At 40.5% G+C, this 26,013-nt stretch overlaps 1 protein-coding gene across 5 annotated transcripts; it reads left to right on the forward strand.

The window, feature by feature from the left end:
• Window positions 1–374: 374 nt before the first annotated feature.
• IL20RA (interleukin 20 receptor subunit alpha) lies at window positions 375–24,036 on the forward strand. Of its 5 annotated transcripts, none has more exons than XM_082047270.1 (7): window positions 375–522; window positions 14,938–15,067; window positions 16,943–17,121; window positions 17,811–17,986; window positions 18,939–19,083; window positions 19,642–19,781; window positions 21,898–24,036. In XM_082047270.1, the coding sequence occupies exons 1-7, from the start codon at window positions 438–440 to the stop codon at window positions 22,834–22,836; spliced, it is 1,794 nt and encodes a 597-aa protein (XP_081903396.1). In that variant the 5' UTR covers window positions 375–437; the 3' UTR covers window positions 22,837–24,036. The 5 variants fall into 5 exon arrangements, with proteins under 5 accessions (XP_081903396.1, XP_081903397.1, XP_081903400.1 ...); XM_082047271.1 differs by having other exon boundaries at window positions 19,720–19,781; XM_082047274.1 differs by having other exon boundaries at window positions 14,969–15,067.
• Window positions 24,037–26,013: the final 1,977 nt, after the last annotated feature.

Here is a 26,013-nt window from a genome sequence, read left to right on the forward strand (position 1 = left end):
CTCTGGCAGGGGAATTGGACTAGATGACCTTTTGAGGTCCCTTCCAGTCCCTAACATTCTGTGATTCTATGATTCTGTGAACACCCAAAGATGTAGCATATTGACCATCAGCTTCCTCTGGAAAAAAAAAAAGGGGGGGGGGGGGTGTTACTTATCAGTGAAAGCACTGAGGGGTGCAGTGGAAGACATCCCTCGCCTTGGAGAAGGCGCCACTCGCCCAGGCGGGACGCGCAGGCGGGACGCGCAGCCCGACGCGCAGCCCCCCGCCTGCCTCCGCGGGAGCACCCTCACTCCTGCCCCCGCGCAACGCAGCGCTGCCCGCCCGGCTCCTCCTCTCCTTCCCTGCCCGCCCCGCCCGCCGGCGCTCGGCTCCTTCCACCTGCGCGGCGGCGGCGCTGAGCAGGCGGGGCGCCCCCGGGCCGGGAGATGTGAGCCCCATGAGCGCCGGCCGGCCGCGGCGGGGGGCGGCCTGGCTGCTGGTCCTGCCGCTGATCCTGCTGCCGTCCCCCGCGGCGCACGCAGGTAGGTGGCTGCGCTGCTCCGTCCCACCGCTCGCTCCTGCGGGGCCGTCGTAGGCCCGCGGGGGATGCGCATCACTCCCCGGGCTGGGGGTGGGAGTCGGGACCCCCCGCGCCGCGGGTCCCCGGGGTCGTCTCCGCGCTCGGTTATCGTGGCACGCCGGCCCCGCTGTGCCGCTCCGTGCCGCCCCGCTCCCTCTGCTTGCAGGCAGCCCGGGAGGCGGCTTCTGCCAAGGCTGGGGCGCTGCGTGCCGTTCGTGTGAGACAGCGGTGCCTTTATTTAACATTGGTGTTTCTGCCTCTGATACTTCACTGGAAGAAGAGGACTGGTATTTCCACAATGTTGCTTCACCTTTTTCTTTTCTCCGTAGTTATGCTGGGATTAGGTTTTACAAGCTGTATGCTAATTTACTTTCAGCTGTAAATTGATAGCATGCTGTTGAGATAGTCCTTGTAACATGCATCGGGTTAACTCCCCATATATCTTTGGGTTTTGTAACTTCCTTTGTGTTTGACAGTGACCAAACCCAGCAGTCCTACCTGAGCAGTGAAGAGGCAGATTAAAACAAAAGGCAGGATGGCTTTTTGGTAGAGAAATTCAGCTCATGTGCCAGTGTCCTGAGTGACTCTGCTTCCCTTCTCCCATCTGGAGACTAGAGCACTCCTTCGGTGACAGCCACCCATCCAAACACAAGGAGACAGAGGGAGCAGCAAAGGTGACAGCTGGCATGGGCTGTGGGGACAGCTCTAACAAGAGTCTTTGGCATGAGTAATGATGCTATTGAGTAGGAATGAGCTTGTAAACTGTAGCTGTTGAATGTGTGTGCATGGTGGTTCCCCTGCTACTGTTAAAAGCATCAGACACTATTTCTTTTTGTATATTCCTCGAGTATAAAACTGGGCAAGGCATTGCGGAGATTATCAGGTCTTCTGAGAAACCGATTCTGTGCTATTGTTCTCTGCTGCACACGTTGCCTCCAAAACGAAATACATAAGGATAGACTCTGCTCCCATTCAAATCCACACCAAAACTTCCAGATCCTGTGAGAGCTGGGTGGCAGTCGGGATTGTTCTTCATAACCTGAATGCTCTGGAGTAGTGCTAAGTACTGTGTCTCCGTTAGCTCCTTTGGCAAACTGCTCCATTACGCATCAGTGATTTTTAGTGGCTTTCAGAGATACCAAGGCCAGCTTCTTTTTAGGTAACTGACCACATTGTTTTCATTTTATTCAAGTCATCAATGCAAGTGTTTTGGAAAATCTGTATAACTAGCATTGAGTTACCCTTAAAACAAAAATTTAAAATTTGATTAATACTGGTTTTGCTTCCAAATAAGGTTTGGAAAAATATCAAGGGAGTTATGTTGGTTTTGACTAGTGGTTTTAGCTGGATGTGATTTCAGGGTTTTTTTGACAGAAATACCCGCATGGAAGGGACAGCTGACCCTTTCACTAAAGGCTTAGAGCTTCCATTTTCACCTCTTCAGTGTGAAACAGTAAAGGTTGTTTTAATTCAGCCTATCAGTATTTTGCTAATAATGGAAAAAAAAAAAATACGAGATGCAGAAGTGTCGTAGCATGTCCTGCTCTTTCTCCAAAGTGAAATGATAGGTAAAGGAGTCTCTTTTGGGTACTTTCTTTCAAGAGAAGCGGCATGGGTGCCAGCTGCAAGCAGATGCGATCCTGAAAATACTGCAGTTGTCCTGAGGGCTTGATCTGGTGCTGAAGTAGGAACAGACTGCACAGGAGCCCAAGTGCCATGGAAAGCAGTTCTACAGCAGGACTTTGTTCTCAAATTCTTGCATCTTACGGGATCTGTCCCATTCGGTTCTCTTATCGAGTTCCTTTCTGAACTCTGAATTTACAGTAGAACCTTTGCAAAACACCTATTGTTTTCACTGTGGTGTGTTAGTAGTACAATCTTATTCTTACAGGCTATCTAAGCATTATCTGGTTTTGCACAGGAGAAATTTTTACTTGACATAGCACTTGAGGGGGATTTTTGTAAACCGGTGTTCCACTCACTGTACTCTAAAACAAATGAAAAAGCATGGAAAATGCGAGATGGAAAAGAAAATGGGGAAAATGGAAAATTCATTGTTTAATTGACAGGATCAAGGAATGTAGCATGTTCTTCTTCACCACATGAGCTTAGTAATTTTTTTGCATGCAACTCATAAGAATAGGAAGGAACACCCTGAATTTTGGAAGCAATAGGATCTTTATCTATTAGTTTACCAAGCCAAATCATTCTCCATACTCCTAGAGGAGATTTCCCTGACCTCATTACTCTGAAATTAGAGCAACCTTTAATTTTCTAGCTCATAGATTCCAGTCTCTGTCCTGTAGATCTACACAGAAAAATTAAAAAGCAAACCAACCAACCACCAACAACAACAACAAAAACCAACCCAGATACTACAATATATACTTATTATGAGGAGGGGAAAATGAGCCTGAATGCTGTACTGCAAAAATAGAAGCCTTTTGATATATTGAAGGTGTACTTAATATTTTTGTTCAGATAAGGCATACGATTTTGAAGCAAATCTCTCCATTATTTCACTAACTGCTTTTGTCTGTATTGTGATGCAGTCTTGGAACTGGATTTCTTCTGGAGTATGTGCTCCATCAGCATATCTAATACAAGTAGAGCTAGTCCAATGTTAAAAAGAAAAAAACAGGAATGTCTGTAGTGTAGACAAGGTTTTCTCAATAGCAACGTTTTCATGTAACAGATCTGTTCCTGTTAGGTTTTATTACTCAGTAATGTAGACATAGCCTTATCTCCCACTGGAGTTGGTATGTGGCTGTACCAACTATGGTTTTTTATGATGGGACCTTGAAATCTTCCCCCTTTTCATGTTTTCTAGCAGTTGCATGAGTTTCTTGGTCTGCATTGACACATCTGATTTATTTTACTTGATTTTCATCTTCCACTTTATCATATTTTTTTACTAATAAATAGATCTACACTCTGAGAAGCAGCTTCAGGCATCTCTTTAAGCAAATGTCAACATGTTCTCTTTCACAGTTACTAGAGTGCTGAAAGGTGCAAAACATCCCTTTTGCTCAAGATGTTGCCCTGGGAAATACAGAATAAATGGATAAAAGGGGTCATGGATTTGCAGTTATGCTATTGAGATGGAGTTCAGGGACCACATTGATGCCCAGACATATTTTGTCATGTTAAAGTCATCCAGAAGGCAGGCAGGATTCCAGTGCTAATAATCCACATCCTTTCCTTCTTGCATACCCACAGTTAATCCTTGAGAAGGCTTCCTGATGTCAGCACACATGCAGTGCTTTAAAAACTTCCTGTGTGGATGCTGCTCCTGGATTTGAGAGAAGAGTTTGAGAGACTGGCATTTGCAATTCACTCCCCCAAAAACCAGAACAGCAGAAGCAACTTGGTTCAGCTTATTGTGACAGAAACAAAGCCTGAACAACCACTTCTATTCCTCCATGAATAGCCTTTGAGCACCAGTCATAATTCGTGAAGGACAGAAGTGAAATGCTTAGCTCCAAGTTTAACAGTGCTGAGATTTTTAGATATTGACACAAGATGATTTAAGGTACATTTTGGATCTGAAAAGAGGCTGATCTGTTGTGTTGACACAGACAGTAAATATTAGGTAAAGTATTAAATAACATACAGAAACATCAGGTTATTTCATACATAAGGCCTGCACACATAATAAATAGGCTAATTGCCCTGTGGATATACTCTGTAATGTCCATGTCCTGGGAAGTTTATAAATTGCACTTGAAGTTGTGGCTGTATGTTATCCAAACACAGTAAGAACTCACAGAAAATTGTCTTCTTTGATTAGCTTAATGATTCAAAGAAAAAAAAAATGTTCATGCAAAGGTAGAGAAGTGGGGAAAGATATGGTAAAATACAATAATTTTTGAACCCTCAGAAACCTTGACTATTTTGTGCATGTAGTATTTTGTGTTACCCAGTATATGTCTATATACTCAGCAGGATTGAACTGCGTTTGTGGTGGTGATAATTTGTGTGTTTACTGGAGGGGGCATTAAGCTTCAGTAATAAGAGTGGAAGTATGGGGGGGGCTGATCTTGTGTTTTTATGTGTTATTTCCTGGCTTTCTGCCAGGATGAAGGAGAAAAGAATAAATTAAACAGTAGTAAATAAGAAGGGATGTTGTCATAAGGAGAAATACGGTATATGAAGAAGGAGTGTCATGTTCATATAATCAAAAGGCTCACCCTTTTCATCTCCACCTTCCAATTTCATGTCAGGCTGTTTTGGACAATGCTGTGATCTGTGTCCTGGTGTTTGGCATTGCTTGTGATTTCCACGACATAGCAGACTCTTATTGCCTGTTAATGAGGAATGGAAATGGTTGAGGGAGGTAGTTCATTCTATAGAGGAACTTCAAACACTATTAGGATTTGTGATTAAACTCTAAAACTCAGATGTGCTTTGCAGTTCCCCATGTGAACATCCAGATTGATCATTCTAGCTATTGACTTTACCCTTCTGTGACTGTTGTTCTCTAGTGGCCTCTATAGTCTTAATTCCAAGAGAAGCAAGTGGTTAGGATTACTCAAGTCATTTGTGCATGTGTGGTTCCAGTTTATGTTTGTTTTTATAGCTGTGGCCTGTACAGATTGATTTCTGCTGGTTGATTTCTCTCCAAGTGTTGGTTATCTACGACTACAGGATTAATACCTAAGAGAGAGAAAAAATCACTCTTTATGAGCCAAACAAGAGCCCCCATATTTTAAGCTTAGCTTTGTAAGAGCCTAAATTCTGGAAGCCAGGCTCATCTCTAGGCAAAAATGAGGTTTCATTAGAGAGCTGAGTTTAAAAGATATACAGATCTGTTTGTGCTTTATACTTGGCATACCAGCAACTTGCAGGCTTTTATCCTCTGTTCATCCTATCTTGAAAAAAGTACAGTAGGAAATGGAAACAAGTTTTAGGGCAGGAGGTATTGGATGGTTTATATATGAAGGGATTAAATAAACTATATCTCTTTCTCATGGAAAACAGATTATTTTTGCTGTCTGTCTGGCTACTGCAAGAGTATTTTAAGGTCAATAAAGGAACAGGAGGAATACTGTAGTTCCTTCTTCTCTTCTTTATACCCTAGCACTTTGAGTTAAATTTCACCTGATAGCTCAGCTATTTTTCAACCTTCTATTTTCCACTCCAATTTCTGCGATGGGAACAGGAATGTGTCCAAAGGGAAGTAAGAGAAGAAGAATGTTACTTCAGGAAGTGCAAGGATCCTCTATGCTGACACCACGGTTTATGTGTTTGAGCTTGATCACACTCTGTGCACAAAAACACACACAAGTGGGTATTACAGCTCTTGGATGAAAGGGGTTAATTTATTTTGTACTGGTTTCTTAGAGGCTGGAGGAAACACTTGAGCCAGTGTTTATTATTGCATTTGCTTTGCATAAGACTTCAATTCTCTTGGCTTTCCTTGTCTTTTCCAAAAATACATCAATATCCTGCTCTTGTGGGGCTGTGTAGTCAAAATAGTGAAGTACAGGAAGCTCGGAAGCACTTAAAACTGCCAGAGACACATGTAATTGCTGACAGGGCTTTCCCCCACTTTAAGAAGGTAGCAGACAGATGCAGGAATAGACCTGTTCAGCTCTTTGAGTATAAATCAACTTGCAACAGCTCAAACATGACCATGAGCTGCCGCCTTCATCAGCCCAGGTCAGGTTCCTGAGCTCATCACAGTGTGCTGGCTGTTCCCTGCAAGGTCTGTGACACCACACTGTCCTTTGGATCAAGCTGTGTATGTTACACATAACACCATTTACATTTAACACCATTTCTGAGGCAATCTTTCAGAACTTATGTGTAAAAGATGTAGGTTATTATGCTGAATAACTTCCTCTGTACAGCAAAATCACTTTGAATCTATAAATGGGTAAATGAGCCTGAAAATCATGACTGGTGGTTTTAACAAAAAAATCTTGTTGAGTACAGGAAAGACAGTAAAAATAGTACTACACCTATAATTAGATACTAACTTGTTCATATCTGAAATTACTGTGGGACACTCTGAACAGTCATATAGTGCCTCAAAATACACCAGCCCGCACCTGACAGGAGACCAACAGAAATGTACCCCAGGAAACCTTCATCTCTTGTGAGTTCTCTACAGGTAGTTGATTCCCAAAGGCACTTACGTCCTTCATCATCTGTGGGGAGAAGCGTAAATGTGGGAGACAAGAGGGAAAAAATAATTCTGTGAGTACTTTGAGTAGCACAGTTGCCCAATGGGCTCCTTCACATCTGCTGGGGTATCACTGGCCGGTCTTCAGCACCATGCAAGAGATCAAACCTAGAGCCGTGCTGGCTCTTCCACAGGGTGAACCTGAAATTGCCTCTCGCTGTTCGCAAGTACTGGCTGGGGACTGGAGATGGGCTGTTAATGGTTGTTCAGACAGGGGCGACTGTGTGACCCCATCAGATTGAATGCCTGTAAGAGATGAGGCATTGCAGGTTTGCTGGGGGTGCTGGTCCTTTCTCTCAGATCTTGGATGCAGAAGGTGGTGTTTGATTTACATCTTTTCAGGATTGCCTTTCCCCCAGAAATGAAGGCAAGTACTCATCCTCCATTGACACCACACTCAATCCTCTGCTCAAGGGGAGATTCAGATTCAGAAGAGGGGTTTTCACTAATTAAATTAATTTGGACTCCAAGAAAAGCAAAATCCCTTCTCTAGGCAAGCCATCAGTAGGTCAGAGAGCAAACAGCAACACCTTTTAGGCAATAAATATAGTGCTGTCAGTTCTAACTGGACTGGTTTTGCCTAATAGATATTAACCAGCACTAAATGATGAAAGCCAAAAGTAATTTTTTTTCTCAGTTTATGTGTGGAAAAAAATAGATATTTCATGTAAGGATGGATTAAGAGTGTTCCAAAATGTGGTGTATCAGAATTTGTCTGATAACTGTCACACAGCGTATTTTTTACAATATTTCAAATAGAAAACTTACTTAACCTTTAGGTATTTTGAAAAACAAGTTTAAATTGTCAGAGGTATTCTAATTAAGTTTTCATTTTTCTTGACTGTTGGGTTATGATTGATCTAAGCAGCAATAAATTGGTAATGCTAAACATGTTCTAAGGAGAAAAGAAAATCCTCAAAATTAAATGCTGGACAGTCAGGCTATTTTTAATACTATATATAACTTCAAAACTTCTATTTTAAAAAGCAGTTATTGTCTCATGAAATTCTGTCAACAGTGGGCTTTGAAAATTAATTTAGTTCTTTTTGACAGAAAATGTTTTTGCATTCTAAACTTAACAAAACCACATTAAATTTAATAATTAAAAAAAAAACCACAACACAAACACAAAACTCTTCTGATGGGTTATGACTCCAAAAGCCTTGAAGGGGTTGTAAGTAATTTTAGAGAAGCACACCTTGAGTTTCACTCACCTTGTTTCAGGCCAGTATTGATCACTCAGCATCAATTAAAAACATACCTACAATAACTTTCTCCTGTTGGAGTGTATCAAGGAGAGGTTTTTGTAGCAGGGTGTGGTTATGTAGTACAAGCTCTACTCTTGCACTTGCAAACCTTCAACACATTGGAAGAAAATTCAGTTTATTTTGTTTCTGTCATTCAAGTTAGCAAAAAGGAATGGATGTTAGCTGCCACAGCCATCTCCTAGCAAGTCTTCAATGAACTGGGGAGATTTTCTCATCCTTTCTGAAGTTGGATCTTTCTGGACTGAGTCTGAAATGTTCTCTGTAGGGGTGTTTCTATAAGTTAGGACATGGTTTGGATGGATTAATGCAAGACTTCACGTGGAGGGGGAGAGCATGTCAGGGCAAGCCACAGCTTCAGTTCCTTTTCTGCATCCCTCCCATTCTTCAAGCCGTATTTCTACCCGTGCTTATTCCCCAAATGACCTCCAGGGGTTCCCCTCTTTTCAATAGCAGCTTGCTTATTTCTTCACAAACAAACCCCACATGGCTCCAGTCTCATCCTTCTCTTACATTTCCCCACCACTTCTCTCATGCTTTTCTGTCTCCTCCACTGCCTGGGTTAAATTGAGTCATACAACTCTGTGCCTGTCCATTACTTTCTCTCCCCTGTGCCCCTTCTGAAGTGATGGGCTCCGGTTCTGGGAGGGCAAGAGTGCGCTTTGTGGTTTGCTCTCAAGCACTGCTATGACTCGAACAGGAAATAACCTCTGTGCTCCTCCCCACATTCCCACCAGTGCTGCTTGAGAAACAGGGTTTCGCTAACCCGGCTTCGTACCCAGCGGTCTCAGAACTCCAGCAACCCACCAGGAGAAAGGCAGATCAGCTGTAATGACTCCTCCTCTTCGTTATCCAGCCCATTGAGTTCTAGTCTAAAAGAATCAGCACAGAGAAAAACTATCAAGCCCACTCAGTTTTAAAAAAGTTAGCTCATTTATTGAAATGGTTGCTAAGATGAGTAATAGCAGGTAATGACATTTACCAATGCGTATTCCTGGCTTTGCTGGGTTTCCCTTCCTCTCTGTAATTTCTGATCTCCAATTTTGGCTCGGTTCCCGTTTACCGCTTGGTGTACACCCTCACATTCCTGTATGGCAGTGTCAGCTTGCTTCAGGCTGCAGATGTGCCACAAAAGGCAGGCCCAACCCTCTGCTAGCGAGCACCACTGAACACGATGCTCAGTAGACATTTGTTCTATGACCATTTTTATGTTACGCTTAAACATGCATTTGAGGGAATAGTTTCTCACTGAGAACAACATAACCGTTGAAACAGATGAGCTGCAGGAAGAAAAGAGAGCTAAAATTCCTTTAAAAGTGAAGAGCAGCAACAAGGAATGAGCAAGCAAGATTTTGCCGGACTTTGGTGGAAGTCACTCAAAGCTGAACAGAAAGGCTAAAGAAAAGGCAGTGGCTTACAGCACTGCCAGAATCAAATGTTTGGTGTCCTAGATTGCTCCCAAATTGCTTGATGCTTCACTGGTGGGTCTAAGCTCACATTGGGAAAAGGTGAAGTGGGGAGTCAGCCTGTTTGAGAGGCTGCCTTCTCACCAAGGTGTGTGAGTGTGGATTAGATCCATGGCCTTGAAGTGGCACCTGCAAATGGTGAGGCACAGGGAGTGCCTGCAGCATGGCCTGTAAATTCGGTGCACAGCACAAAGGAGCTGCTTCCATCAGAGGTGCTCCCAAGGGCTGCTTTCAAGTAAGAAAATACAACAGTAATTGAAGCCAAAGTCTCTGTCTGAAAAGGAGTTCCTTGCTTAAATTCTGAGATGATTGTAGGGGAGGAGTCCTTGGCTTTTACTGCTGTGGCTATGGGGAAAAGTTGTGTTGCAGTAAGGATCACCTTTCTGTCTTAATGCTTTCCACACCACTCGCTGTCTTAAATTATAAGAGAAACCCTGTGACCTTCTCTGTTGTTTTATTTTATTGGATAATTTGGTGTTTGCAACCTTGTAGCCATGCCACAGTAAAATCCAGCAGATGATTTCTCTTCTTGAGAGCAGTACGAAAGGAGTCATTTCTGTACCAAAACGTCAGCCTTCAGTGGGTTCTCTGCCTTCTCCCTACCCCAGAACTTTAGCCAGTATACAGGAAAAAAAAAAAAAATCTATGTTTGTATATATTTATGTATTTTCATGCTTTGCAGCTGCTAGGTCACACAACTCAAATGAAAAGTTAGCAAATCTGTTTATAGCAAGAGGGCACAGGTAGTTGCAGCTGTGTTTGTTCTGCAGTATTGACATTAAACACAGCTCTTTGTCATCGACAAAGGCAGTGGTGCCTCCTAGCAGATAAAAAATAGATACACTGCATGGATAATAGTTGTAATGTGGAAATTATGTGTGTTTGTATTTGTGTATACGTATTTATGTGGTTAGAGATAGATAGGGCTGTAACTAAAACAAAGCTTTGAACAGTACTGACTTTAGCAAGGCACATACCTGGCAGGGAGCCCTACATGATTAAAACTGGCCAGGTTTTTAAACCCAGCAGACACTTTCACAAAGAGAAGATGAGGCACCTGCCGTGCCATCTTTTACTCATGTGAATAATCTCACTGACGTCAGTGGGGTTTTTGGCTCACATGTGAAGGTGTTTTCAGGCTAAGTCACATCTATTTTGAAGAGTCTGGCAACAGCTTAGTTTAAGCTCAGAACTGGGCTCTTCCTTGTGATGGTGAAGTTTGCAAGCCTGTATTATTGCTTTCTTTCCAATCCAGGTGTGCAGAGTCATGAAGATTTAAAGAATGATATTACTCAAGGTTTGATTTACAGCATTTCCAAAAACAGTAATAACGGCTTTAGGTTTTTCCATGCAATAAACAAATAAAGTGACTTAGTTATACTGGGAAGTGATGACAGCCATTGCAGACTATCGATGAGACAGACTAAACCTAGCAAAACAACATGTATGACTGATTTCTGTTCTCACGTAGGCCAGAACAAACTGAAAATACTCCATGCGACACCCATGCCATTAATCCCTGTTAAAAGAAATAAAATCAGAATATAACTGAATGCGTTGTGTTTTAAGACAAGATACTGAAATAAGCAGCTGATGCACATATTTGAGTCCTCTCCTGACTGGTAACCATGGAACATCCGAGCTCTATGTATGATCTATTTTCAACGCGTGCCTCCTGATACTATTGAGCATCAAATAAACATGAAGGAGTTTATTCTTAACTCTTCCTGGAGAAATAGAGGAGTATGGTAGTTCTATTCATGCTTTACACACGCAGAACTGAGGAATAAAACACTTGCATGATTTGTTGTAAGGGCAAACAGAAGCCTTTACTAGCAAGACCAGAAATAGAAACCAAATCTCTGCTTTTGCAGCAAATGGAAAGTTAACAGTCTCAGTCCCTCTGCCTCCCAAATCACACAGAGCTGGGGACAGGTTGGAACGCACCGGCAGTGTTACACTGCTTTAGATCTTGTAAAGATACACACTGTGGGTTCTACATGCTGAGATTGGCTCAACTGCTGCAGTCAGTGTTTCTGTTTTGAAACTTCACTTACCACAGCAGAAACCACACTGCGAGGAGGGAAATTTAAAAAAAAAAAAAAAATCAACAAAAAACACCCTTACATGCTACTAATTTAAAATTATTTTAATGTGATAGACAAATGCATGACTCTTGCTACTTTAAAATGTGCTCGAGGAATATAAATGTTTTTATGTAAGGATGGACAAATGTCAAAAGGTACAGGCAAACAAAAACTATCTACAAAAACTATCTACAAAAACAGTGGAAGTAATTTCCCTTGCCTGTGATGAGCTGGCTGCCTCCAGACAGTTCAATTTGGTGACCATGGATTAGCCATATAAGCAATACACATTTCAAAAATGTTAAAGAAAAAAGGTGTGGAACATGAGCTGTTAGGGAAGTTTTTAGCTGTCCTGTACCTGATTTAGCAGTATCGCTACCAAATTTATTACTACACAGTGTCAAGCCAGATTTGTCAGATAGTATAAGAAAACATATCAAAATGGGGCTGGCAGTGACCTTAAGAGATCACCCAGCTTTCCCCCTGCCCCTAGGCAGAACCAACTAAATTAGTGTCATTTTTGGCAGATGTTTCTCTAATCTGCCTTTCAAAACATTTGGCCGACCTCCCAGCTGACCCATTCTCACATGTTGCTCCTCTTCCCATTAAGAGGTAACTCTCAGTGCCCCTCTTTTTGCAGAAACTGAACTCCTTTCTTTTTCCTCTTAGTTCAGGGTGGATGTGTAGGACAGATTATCCTTCTTGTGTGAATATTTACAGTGTTTCCTGCCACTCCTCCCCAGGCAAGGTGCATCTCCTCTAAGTTTAATTGCTGAGAAAGCAGAGATGAAAGCTGGTGGGCTTGACCACCATCTCCACTGGAGGGAGAGAGATGCACCTGGCCTGGTCCATCCTAACTAGAGAGATGAACAAACTTACAGAAGAGTTTATCTTCCTGTGCTCTTTATGACCACTGCAGAGTAGATGCTTTGCTCAGAGCCCAAGTTACCAGAGACAAATCTCCTCTTCATCTGCTGCTGTTTAAGTGCTAGAATTTTTTTAGGCTTTCCACCAGAGGTTTTTGGAACATCCATTCTCCTCCAGACTCTGTTTCATTTTTAAATCTCTCCTGGCTGGGCTTTTTCTTGTTCTTTTCTTAATTGATTTTAATGAGAAGCCTTTTAGGGCTTTGATTCCCGGAAATCTAAGACAATACCTACGTTGTATTTCCTCCTACTTGAGAATTGCAGCAGCAAATTTGTTTGTGCCTCAGTCCCTCCCTCCCTTTCTACATGGATTACCTGGTTGCCTTTCTCAGGGTTTGGGTAGGACTGTGTGACTTTGGCTTTTGGTTTAGTGGGTTTCATTTTTGATTTTTTTTTTCGAATCCCTTATTCCTGGTTGTTGATTATGCAGTTCATGGGCTTCCTGAAGTCTCATACACTTTAGTGCTGGGATGTGGTACAAAGAATGAAACTTGATGAAGAGATGATTTCTTGTAGTTCATGTAATGCTGGTTTTGTTTTGTTCTTCTTAGTAGCATGCACATTAGTGGTTTAAGAGTTCTCTGTTTTACTGAACAGATGTTTCAAATTTTTGGCCATTTTCTTTGCTCTTTTGGGCAGCTTCATATTTACATTTAGATTAGTTTCACCTAAAGCAGTTGCAGAGGACATTTGTTTGGGGGGAAATCAAAACCTTTTGTTTTCTAGGTTCTGTATCTCCCGCTTGGAAGCAAATGTTAGAGTAAGGCAGGTTCCTGGAGATCTCTTTCTACTGCTTTCACATTCCCTGGCATCCCAAAGCTTTTTAAAATTTCTCTATAACTGAGTCTATAGTTTGAGCTCTTGCAAAATGACTGTCACTGGGCATTTCTGTGTCCAAGTGTTCAAGGAAGTGGGACTTTCTACATACGTTTTGTAAATGAATAAGCTTGCCCTAAGGACTATACCTGATGAAACTTGTTCTCTGACTAGACAAAAATTGAAAGCCACTGAACTAGCTGCTAACTGCTAAAGACAGAGCAAAATTAGAAATACCCTCCATGAACAACTTTATGATCTGAAGATACGAGCGCAGGCATATATCAGAGTTTCTTTTTGAACCTTAATATACAGCTAGAGACTTAGAAAACCCAGAGTTTCCATGTAGACAATTTAAAGTAATTGGTCTCTATGGAATTGCAAGGAGATTGTTTTAATAAATGTATCGAAGAGAAAAGCTTTTACTGTCTGGCTCAAAGACAGCTAGGAGTCAGCAAGTTAATGGTGGAAAATGGTTGTGACTTTTGCTTAGAAAAGCAACTGTATGGTACATATACAGGTGGACGCATACTATTACTCTAGTAATAATGAAATATGCTACAAAAACCCTTTAAGGTCTGCTTTAGAAGTCACAAAGGTCAAGGAGGTTCCCTCTGTGTTAATATGTGTTATTTCCCCCTTTGTCTCTTTTTCTTATCTTAAGAACTAGAATTTCATCCCTGGAGGAAGAGCTTAAAGGGTTTTGAAAAGTCCTGAAAAACCACAGATTCACTTTTTCTCTTCCCCATTATGCTCCTGTGGCCACTCTCAAGGAGAAGCTCCTTCCCAGGAGCTGCAGCTTCAGGTTGCTCCCATGGGTGCAGGTCTCATGGCAGGAGGTGCTGGGACTGAGTCGCAACTTGGAGCTTGGGATGCTACCCTTGGGCCCACAGGCCTCCACTTCACAAGTAATTTAGCAAAGTGAGCATCTCCATTTGATTTATGAGATGAGGAGTGTGTGTTAGGAAGAAATTAAACTGGATTCTGAAGAGCCCCAGGCTTGCTGGTTTGTTCATTTCGAAAGCTGCTGCAATGAACAGCAGTTTAGATGAGGGTCCTAACAGTAGGTGTTCACTTTTGACTTTCTGGAGAATCACCATGGATGGTCGAATGACACTGGGGCTATTGTGATTAACCAGTCTGATCCTCCAGTGTGAAGTCACACCTCTGTTGGTAAAGCTGTGTTTGCAGTAGACTCTGTGTGTCTTTTCAAAAATACCTGGTTTGATTTTTAAAAGTCCACTCAGCTACAACAAGAATTCTACTGAAGCATCAAGGATATTTTTACAATTTCCAGTGTTAAATTGTTCTGATACTCAAATGCTTTTATGAAATGCATGCCCTTTCTAGGCCAAACTTTTCCAGCTTTAGCTTCCAGTCCCTGAATATGTCCGTGCCAATGGCTGTCATAAATGGCAAAGCTATTTTTGCTAGAGAAAAAACCCATAGAGATGGACGGCACTAGCTAGGGACACTTTCAAAAGAGACTGAATTTCCATGGCTAACAACTTTGTGCTTTTAATTATAATTATGCCTTACTTTAAAATATGTACCTATTTTGTTTCAATTGGAAGCATATGTATTAGCAGATTCTTAGTGTATATTGTTCCTTTCTCATTTTCTTTCTCAGGAGAGTTGTATTGTTCTTTGCCTAACCCTAGGAATGTTCATTTTGAATCTATAAACATGAAGAATGTCCTTCACTGGTCGGCACCAGAAGGCACAGGAGATGGAGTACTCTACAGGGTCAAGTACACAGTGTAAGTTGGTTTGTCTATTTTAACCCCCACTGACTTTTATTTTGGCATTTAAAATAATAATTTAAAAAATCTCAATCAAGATAGGGCTGCTGAAAAGTAAAGAAAGGAGAATTAAAATGTGCATCAGATTTAAGCACTATAGTTTTCAACTTTTACTTCTGGTACTGCTTACTTCAGATTTGGGTTAAAAAAATTATAAGGAGAATTTCTTCCTATTAAAGAAGTGTAGAATGCAACGTGGAAGCTTTCAGGGGCATTCCTGAGAAATGAGACAGAAGGACAAAGAAGGACTGTGCTGTGTATTGGCATCTGTACAAATTAGTCTTCTGTACACATTTAAATGGATCTGGAGATGTAGTATTTAATAGAATATTAACACCACCCAGTGTTTTGTTGGTCTTTTCTAACAGACGCAAGTCCCACAGTTTTCTTCTGATCCTTCAAGTCTCTCTAGTCTAGGAGAAAATCCACTGAATTTAAGAAGTATCGTAGAAAACCAAGTAATGTGATTAGAATCAGGCCTTTCTGTTTCCAAGGTTTGCACCCTTGCAGGATATCAAGGAATCTGAGCAAGGACCAGAATCCATTTCCCTTATTCTCACTGAGAGAGCACTGGGTCATTCTGCAGGACAGTGATAGAAGTTTAGCTTAGTAGCACTGGAGTCATGGATGATGTAATGCTCCCAGTTTTTACCTCTAATATGGACAATTCCCTCAGTCTAGTAATTTTTTCGTTGCACTGAAACAACTTTAGACCTCCAGAAGTTTCCTGTAACACGTACTGGCTACTAAAAAACGGAAGGAACTGTTTCTACAGTCAGAGACTGCAACCTCTTTTGTCCAGATCTTGCTTGCTGTGCTAACAGAGGAATGACACCGTCCACCTCCTAGAAAAGGGAAGTGTGCTCAGTAATTATGGAATGAACAGTCATTGTATAGAAGGTAAAATGCTTAGGAAGCACAAGCTATGCTGATTCTGCAGGGTCAGTTGGCCCACAGAAGAGTCTGTAGTCACAGGTACGGCCACCTCTCACACTGAAGATGAAAGTGCTCATATGTGCTCCTATCTGCCTAGGAGAGCAAGGTCTTCAGCTTGATGGAAAATGCTGGTGAGCAATACTCTCCTGCTGTCACACAGAAGCTGCCACATGCCCTCACTAATTAGCAGCCAAAGGGGAATTATTTTCAGCATAACATGCATTTGAGGAGTAGGAGCTTCTCAGCAAATCCAGGCAGGAATTTTCCAAGGAAACTTTGATTTCTTCTACTAGTGTGTAAGAGTTGGTCAATACTGAGACATTGTTGGTGACATGTATATGCCCCTTTTTCAGCTGGGGGGCTTTGAAGTTCATTGTGTTCCAATGGAGTCTTTCTTTTAAACAAGGAAAAGAAGTAACAGCCAGCAATGAGTAGTCTCCTGTCCACTCACCTTGGAGACCCTGAACATTGTCTGTCTCCCTACACCAAGATGAGCCACTGACCATTCTGACAGAACTCTTTGTCTCTAACTAAATAGTTATCCTGTCTCTGTTATTCTGTGTTTAGAGTTTAAACTAAAGCTGTGGAGGCTGGAGTTGAGAGATCTCTGGTCTACGTAAGCAAAACTCAACTTAAATTGATATCAGTAACATCCCAGTTAGTTCCATATGACCTCTTCTGAATAGGACCTACTCTGATTTATTTTTCATTAAAAACTTGTGGAAATACATTATTTTATCTCAGCTGAAGTTGGGAATCCCTTGAAATTGCAGATTCCTGCAAAACAAGTAAACCGTTTTATCAGCCATAATACCAGTTACTGTGCTATATTACCAGGTTACTAATATCATGGCAATAGCATTTCAACAGCTCCTTTCTCTTTCTTTTTCAATATAGATATGGTGTTGGCAAATGGATTAGAAAGCCAGAATGCAGGAATATCAACAGAACATGGTGTGACCTCTCCAGTGAGACATCTGACTATGAAGAACAATACTACGCAAGCGTGAAAGCCTCTCTAAATGGGATGTGCTCTGACTGGATGGAGACCACACGATTCAACCCTCTTACAGACAGTAAGGAAAGCAAATCACACCGCCAGATGTTCAATGGCCTTGATTAATACTGTCTGCACAGACTTCATGCATATAATATTTTATTTTTAACATGAGGTTATGTAGAACAATTAGATTTTTTGCAGTTGTTTCACATTTATGCTTTTGGCAGAAGTAGTTGAAATAATCATAATAGAATTTGGATGTGTGTTATATATGTGGTCTTATATATACTGGATATTTTTTTATGCTATGGTAAAGCTTTACTCAAGGCAAATAAAAGTTGTGGCACATCCACAGTATAAAGAACTCTGATATTGAAAAGGCTCTATTAAAGCAAGCAGTAATCATACTCCAGATCAAAAATATCTCTTTTCTGTGCCAGATAACCTGAGAACATACTGGTAATTTAGCTTGTTTTAGCAAATTGAGTTTCAAGGTTGTTTATCCTGTGAAGTCAAAGGAATTTCTAGGCAAAATTCCAAGTCTGTGTCCACCTTCTTACACTGTAAAGTTAGTTATCTTATAAAACGTTAGTTAGTTAGCTGATCGAACAATTCATTTATATTGGTAGAAAATTACTTTAAGTCCTACTTAGACCCCCCAAAACATTACAAAAATTTAATATCATCTGTTTTAATAAACTGTATGGCCAAATCATTGTGCCTCTGCTGCATTTGACTGCTTTTTGTACATGTTCATTTTTCCAGCTAAAATTGGTCCACCCACGCTAAGTGTATCTTCCACTGAGAAATCTATTTCTATCATTCTGACTGCTCCTGAGAAGTGGAAGGGAAGTCCTGAGGGAGAATCCATATCTCTGCTTCAAGTGTACCCTGGCCTGCAGTACAACGTGTCTGTCCTCAACAAAAAAACAAAGAAGCGGGTAAGCTTTGACAAGTCTGAAGAACTGCACCAGTTATATCTGTCCTCTCTGCTCACTGAAATGTGCTTCGTCCATAGCAGCATGGATCGAAACAGAATGCATAGACTAATAGGAACTGTGGAATCATTCAGGTTGGAAGGAAGCTCAGGAAGTCTCTACTTCAAAGTCCTGTTCAAAGCAGGATCAGCTCTGAGCTCAGACCAGGTCACTCAGAGTTTGTCCAGTTGTATCCCGAAAACCTTCAAGGATGGAGACTGCAGAACCTGTTCCATTGCCTGCTTTTCCTCTTAGGAAGAAAAGTGTTTCTTTATATCCAATCTCTTTTTGAACTTAGGTCAGCAGTCTCTCATCCTCCCATCATCCAGCACTGTGAAGAGTCTGGTTTCATCTTCTCGATGATCTCCCTGGGTCATCCTGGAGGCTGTTATTAGGTCCCCCTGAAGCCAGGCCTTCTTCCCCAAGTGGAACAAACTCCGGGTCCTCATCCTTCCCTCTCAGGGCAAGTGCTCCAGCCTCAGCCATCTGGTGATCCTCTACTAAACTCACTCCAGTTTGTCAGTATTTTCTGTTCTTTAACAGAACATCCCAATTTGAAAGATTTTGTGGAACTGTACCTTGTGCCTTTTATTGGCATAGGCGTCAGAACAGGGTGGGAGTGACAGTTTTGCTCCATTGCAACATCAGCATGAGAATGTGGACTAGTGCTAGTACACAGTCCTACTTCATATAAAACATGAAATTGTTCAGTAGTGGTAGAAGAATGATAAAATATTCAGAGAGGACATAACATAATTGTATCTGGAAAAAAAGGGTGGAGCTGGCAGTTCTTAAAGTATCATTATTCTTTCCAGAAAATTTGTGTGCTTGTGACATGTTTTGTATATAAGATCTTTACCTTCCCATAAGTGAGGAGTTAAAGGGGAAAAAAATTCCTTTTTTTTATGTCTTCCAGTGGTTCTTCTCCATCAGCAACAACACTTTGGTTGTGCCTTGGTTAGAGCCTGGAACAGCTTATTGTATCAGTGCACAGATATATGTTACCACACCACTTCTGCACAGTGGGTTCTCTGAAGAATATTGCATTGCTACTTTGAAAGGTATGTGTAAGCTGGCAAATTACAAAAGGAAGATCCAGGTTACAAAAAGTCATGGTGATTGAGTTTGTAATTTCTTAATGTATCCATTCTGAGAGTGAAAAACTAGCACTGTTTCTCCTCTCTCTGTGCATCTGTACTGATGAAAAGAATCTTTGCCTTTAATAACGTAGCTGGGGTCTGCTGGCTGGAAGGTACAACAGTACCTCAGAATAAAAGGATCTACATTCTTTGATTCTTAGTGAATGAAGAATATTTTTTCTCCTTGAATGAGGTCTGAGAGCAGCAGAGCTGCGTCAGTCTCATGGGTCAGAAGTCAGTAACAGGAGAACCTGAGGGAGGGATTGTTACTTATTGTTTAGAATTTAATTTATAATTTAGGTAGTAATACAGAATTGTCCTGTAGCTCAAATGTAATTAAAAAAAAAAAAATCTGTATATTCTCTGTTTATCTAAAACATTTTTACCTCATATCCAAAAATCAGTGTGGTGAATGCACATGACTACCTGAATACATTAAAAAGTTGCTCAGTACAATGAAAACTTTTGTTTTGTTAACAGATAAAACAGCAGATGAGACTGTAACAATCATATTTGGATATGTTCTGCCTATCATGCTTGCCGTCCTTTTTATTTCAGTGACATGCTATTGCGTGCACAGGTATATTCACATCAGCAAACAGAAACATCCAACAAATCTGGTAAGTGTTCGCTGTTGCAGCAGGTCACTGCCAACCTTGGCACTCACAGGACAGCTGTGCATTTTCCAGGGCTCCGAGTTGACTGGGAGGAAAACCATAGCTAGTTACAAATAAAAGCTGTAGTTGCCGTTCAGATCATGAAAAAAAAAAATCACGTTGAGGGTTATTAAATGCAAGAAAAATAAAGTAATAACTCAAGTTAGCAACTGTGTCTAAAAAGATGCCCAGGTCTGAAAAGATGACCAGCGCTAATGAGGATCAGAACAGAGCTGTTGGTTTGGGAAGAGTCATTGCCAGAAGCAAGGTTTGAGGTGCACTGAGGCAAATTCTGTTAGGAAGTCAGCACTCCCTAAGTTGACCTAAGAAGAAACAAAATAGAGATTCAGTGAATTAATTGGCTGAAATCAGAAACAAGAAGAGAAGATAATTAAGCAGTGCAGAAACTCCGTTATGTTTTCTGGGACTATTACTGGGTATTACCACATTTTACCATTTAATTGTTATTGTGAAGCACACATGCATCATACGGATAATTTAATCTGGATTTCAAGAATACTTTACAACACTGCACCATTTTGTAACACCCCAAAATGTACCAAAAGCACATTTTGTTATTTACACAATCCAAATACACTTTCTCTGTAAAAGTGTTCGCGAGTTTCTTAGAGCTGCAAATTTTGCTAATTTTTATGAAAAAAAACAAACAACAAAAAACCACCACCAAAGTCTAAGAAACACTCTGGGTTTCCAGCTCATGAGCCCAGCAGAGCTTTCTCACAGTTACCTCTAAACAAGTTGCTCAAGCATAAACATGCAATTACAAAAATGAATGAACACTTTGAGGTTAATGCGATCTGCGTGACACCGTGGGATGGGAGATATAAGTGAGATGGTTTCAACATGCTGCTCTTTCTGAAGGAATCTAGAGCAGCACAGAGGTGACAGGAGAAATGTTCACAAAGGGACTGTGGGTTCAGAAGGAGCAGAGCAGCTACTGCTGTAGTGTGTTCAGATGTGCAAGGAGACACCTGCACCTGACGAGGCACCAGCTTTATCACAGCATCCAAGAACGTAAAGTGAAAAATTGCCACTCGATACCAGACTAAACTCCAATTCCAGGAGGTTTTTTCTCTCCAATAAATGTATAGTTTGTATGTTGGGTTTGTTGGTTTTTTTTAATGACCACCTTGAAGCTTCAATTTTCGTTCTCCTCCTCTGGATTCAGTTGATGTTAAGGTAACAAATTACTATAGACCTGGTATTTTAATGATGCTCTCTGGCTTTCTCAACCTACAGACTGTTCCCTGTGGGTCAGGGGGAGGTGGAATAAGCAATTTGTTCTGACCTGGGGGACCTTTCAGACTACCTGGTGCATGGATTAGTGCTCTTAGTCTCCCATTCAAGCTTGAAAGCACTGAAGTGCAGATTCTGGTCGTTGTTTTTCCATTGCACTTTCCTTTAGTAACTGCTCATACAGTATTTATTCCTGTTAGAAATATTATTCATTTCAGGAAGATTCCTATTGTTTAACTAGATGATTTATCACAGAGTCACAAAAGCAGCCTGTGACAGACTGCACAATGCAGGCTCCATACACTCCACTTCAACCTTCTGTATAGCTTCCTCTCTGAAAGGAACCGTGATGTTATTAAATTCTCTGTAAGCTATGCCTTAACATGGTACCTGACTCTCTGCTTGTGGGATGTGGTTTTGAGTGCACTTCCTCATCACTGGCTAAAAAGAGTGGAATAGACTCTGAAATCTGTGACCCAATGACAACTTGAATATTTTCTCCAGAGTCACTTGAGTTTGTACTGCTGGAAACAAAACCTGAATTTGACAAAATTTTTCTAACCATTACTTTGACAAGGGGAAGATGAGAAAATGGTTATTGGAACTGGTCATAATATCATTTTACTTTGGATAGAATAAAAAAAAGTCAAACATATTAACACTCCTGTACGTTTATATGATGAACTTACTACTTCTCTAAATTGAAATAACCTCCTATTAAGGTCTAGTCCAGCCTTCTATTTAAAAATATATGACAGTATAAGAAGCACTAAGATGGTGTTTTTACTATACTTCATCCAAAATATTTTTTTTTCCTTTCCAGGTGTGGCACTACACTGACAAATGCAAGGAAAAGGTTTTCATACCATGTGAAAAAATAGTGATCAACCTTATCAGTGTTAACATGGATGAGTACAAACCATCTCAGGAATCCAATCCTCTATCAGAAAGGAAAAGTCCCCACTATTACACTGTTTACAATGGTACCGAAGGAAAGGATTTGCCTTCAAAAGCAGTGCTAGAGACAAAACAGTTGCTTGACATTTTACCTGAAGAGAATTCACATGAAAAGGATATTTTAGCAGAAGGGGAACAAAATGGGAAGCAGCGATCTTATAGCCAGCCTGGAACAAAGAATACTTTGAGACAGAAAAATGCAGAGGCTGTAGAATATGAACATGATGTAAGGGCTGAAGACTTCAGTCCTGGTCAGAAACTAGAAGACCTCGGTTTGAAAGAGAATTCCTCACCCCCCAGGGGACTACAAGATGAGCGACAGATTGCTTTGGGGGACTTGATTAATATGAAAACAGGACAGCCATATTGTCCCCAACTAGAGTTGCGGGCAACAGACTCTTGTTTGGGACAGGAAACAGAGGAACCTAGTTGGAAGGTGGTTGATGCAGCAGATGAATTGCTGGGTGAGACCCAAATCAACTTGGTGGACTTGGATACTGAAAAATTGGGGCAGACATCCTATCCTCAGCTGGAAAAAACAGAGCAGGGCCTCGTGGACAAAGAGGGTGGACAGACCATATTAATAGACTGGGATCCTCACACTGGAAGACTGTATATTCCTACCTTGTCCAGTGTTGAAAATCAGGCGTGTGAAGGAGTATTCAAGTGTGATGATCGTGACAAAGAGGGAATTTTGTCCAGACTGTATGAGAAAGAAGTATCTGATGAATCATCAGAGGACCAAGAAATGGATCTCCTACAATTCAAGGAACAATGGGAACTGCATGTAGAAATGGAAGACTGAGCGGTAGTTTTCTAGACTGTTCTAAAATGCAAAATCTTGTTTCCTTTGCCAAAGAGAGTGATGGACTCAGTGGAGCAAACACTTCTCAATATATTAAAGCTTTCAGAACCATCTCAGTTGAACAACTTATTCATGATGTGTTATTTATAACAGTTTCTAGGCATAATATAAGTGATTTCATCTCCCATCAGAAACCCCTCAGGTTATGAGATTATCTACTTTTAAAAAATATATATCTGTTTTTACAAAGGATGCTGTTAGGATTTTCACACTGTAATTTCTACCAAAACAAATGATCAGCATTTGAAAGCAGCTATGTTTAGCAAATAAAAAGCAAAAATACGACATTTCGATGAGCTATTTTGACACAATGCAGTCCTTTATAGGTCTTACTCCTGCTACGTGTAATGGTTTGAGCTGACTTTTGTGGAAGTTAAGGGCATGCCAGTATATATTTTGTTTCTGTTTTATAAACATTCTTCTACTTAATGAAGTTCTTATGTATTTCTCTTGGAAGTCTCATGTGAGGTGCAGGGTCCTGGCCATACTATGTCGCACAGATACTCAGCCAGCAGCAGTTCTTTTAGCAGATGTGCCTACAGGCTCGACAGACGTAAGGGAGAAGCAAACAAGCATTAGTTGCATTTTGAACTGGGGGAAAAGGTGACACAGGGATCTGGTGAAACGCCTCTAATCTTCCTGGACAGACTGTGTCTCACTCAGCCTTAGACACTCACAGTACAGCCTGTGTGTGACTCACGTCCTGCAGGTGACTTCAGTGGCAGGCTGGCATGACTCGCTCACATGGAGACGTCTGCCCCAGACACACCGCTGCTTCTTCAGACACGTCTCACTTGCCATGGCAGGTACCCAGAAAGTGTACCTGTGGGCTTTTTCCAGTTATCTGATGTTCTGACTGGGACTTCCAATGCAAGTTTGCTTTTTCTCCATGTCATGTGATATTTATTTAGGATAGTAAAATTACAGGATATTCTAGAAATTATTTACTAGGGCAGATGATATTTTTCTTTTCAGAGTGTATCTGCCACTTTTGTTCATAATGGAACTTTTTTTCCAACACACACACAAAAATAACAGTAATTATTTGTTTTGTTTTGAAGAAGAGGAAAAAAAAAGGAGAAAAACATTTTCTATGGTGCTTAAAACTTGTAGCCTCCAAACTAGGTACATGGTTAGGTATCTTTTTGAAGGAAGGCCTTTACCAATATCTTTTCTCTCAGGTAATGTTTTTGTTGCATGACGTTGCATGACATTGGCATTTTCTGCAACTATTCATTCTCTGGAATATTTCAATTGTAATCATAGAATTTAAAACTAGGAATGACAGTAAAATATTTCAAGCTGATGACTCCTTACCTGATGTAAGAAAATGTCCTCAACTGCTTTTATAATTAAGATATAGATAATGCAGCAATGTTATACCTAAATACTTACATCAATGCATTTGTGCATTGGGAAATTCACAGGGGAGGGTTATAGCTCAGTGTCAAAGAAGAAAATAGTTGGAGATGTGCAACATCAAAATTTCTTCTACTACCAGCCTCATTTAAGCCATCTAATACCTCTCCCAATATTTTCTGAAGATTTCTTAACTAAACTCCTTGTGCATAATCTCCTAATTATTGTGATGTGAGGGCTCTGACTCATAGGTAGGGAACAATTATTTACTTTTCTGTAGTCTGTTGAATTTTATCCAGTTAGTGCTGCCCTAAGACTAATCGCTTGTGTTTAGTGTATGTCTTCTATACGGAAGGATGAGGATGCTCCAGTTCCTTTAATAGTTTGGTGGAGCTGCCAATCAACCTTCCTCAAAGAGGAAGGTATCCCTTATTTTTTGTTTCTGTTTCCCCTGGCCTTAATTGCTGGTGCCTCCTGCTGCTTTTTTTTATTAGATAAAGAAGCCTTGCCCCAGCAGTTACTACATGTAAGGACACTTACCAAAATCAAGTCACTGCTGGTTGAAATTGGAAAACTTGGTAACTAAACCACAGAATGTCATTTCATTCAGTTTGTTAAATGTTGTAATCTCCTTTCTCTGCATCTTATCCCCTTTTTAAAAAACTTTTCAGTTATAGTTAAGTTGTATAGCATTTATTTCCTCTCTTGTACTTGAAAAGGCATCACCTTTCTAGTTAAAATTACTTGTGATCGGGGCACAAGATACTGAGATTCTTGAAATCTCACATGCACTTTCATGATAAATCTGTGCATTGGAATATTGGTTAATTTTTCTTTTACCAAAATATTTGTAATAGAAGTTTGAAGTACTTTCAGTGTCTTATCCTTTTGGTCTGAATTTACATACAATTCAGAACTGGTATTAGATTATGCAAACAGTCCTTCTTCAAATTTATAAGATATACTTTCAAAATGTTCTCAGGATAATCACAGGAAAAAAAAAAAGGCAAGGGAAAAAAAGTAAGTAAATTAAGCTAAGAACTTTGTTTTATATGCAAAATAATTTTCCAGGTTAGCTAGTCAAGTTCTGGAATTGGTGAGGTAGAAAAAAATTGTGCCAATTTCAATCAATATAAAACCACTAAATTGTTGATGGTGTTTTTAATATCCTCAGAGTTACTCAGATTTTGCCTTAAAATCTTCTAATTATATTAAACAAGTTACCTTCAGCAAGCCAAACAATCAGCAAGGAGCAAAATACTTCCATATAAAATTGTTGTTCTACCTTCAAGATTTCAGACTAGAGGCACTATTAATTACAAAGAAAATCCAAACAATAAGAGAACTGGCATGTTCCTGGTCTTTATTACACTTCATTAAACTTTGGTTAGCCACATTTAATAGACTTAATGCAGCCAAAACCACGGGAATATATCCAGTGGCAAAGACTACAAACCATATTCAAACACAAAGCTACCCGTAGCTTTGAAATCCATTATTTTTTAAATTGTGGGGGAAATTAATAGAACCAAGTAGTGGTATATTGAGGACAAATGGCTGGATATTTCTTGACTAAAATGGCAATGAAAATATAATTTCCTCTGTGTCTGCAGGGCTGACGTCATCATTACTGGAAAAATAGCATCCAGATTACAAAATAAGCCAAGCCATGAAGAGAGAAGGCAAATACTACTATAAAAGGCTAAGGTAATGCTCTTTTGAGCTTGAAAAACAGGAAGCTTAGCAATCAAAATGAGA

Source organism: Streptopelia decaocto (assembly GCF_964273445.1).
Source record: "Streptopelia decaocto genome assembly, chromosome: 3".
NCBI lineage: Eukaryota > Metazoa > Chordata > Aves > Columbiformes > Columbidae > Streptopelia > Streptopelia decaocto.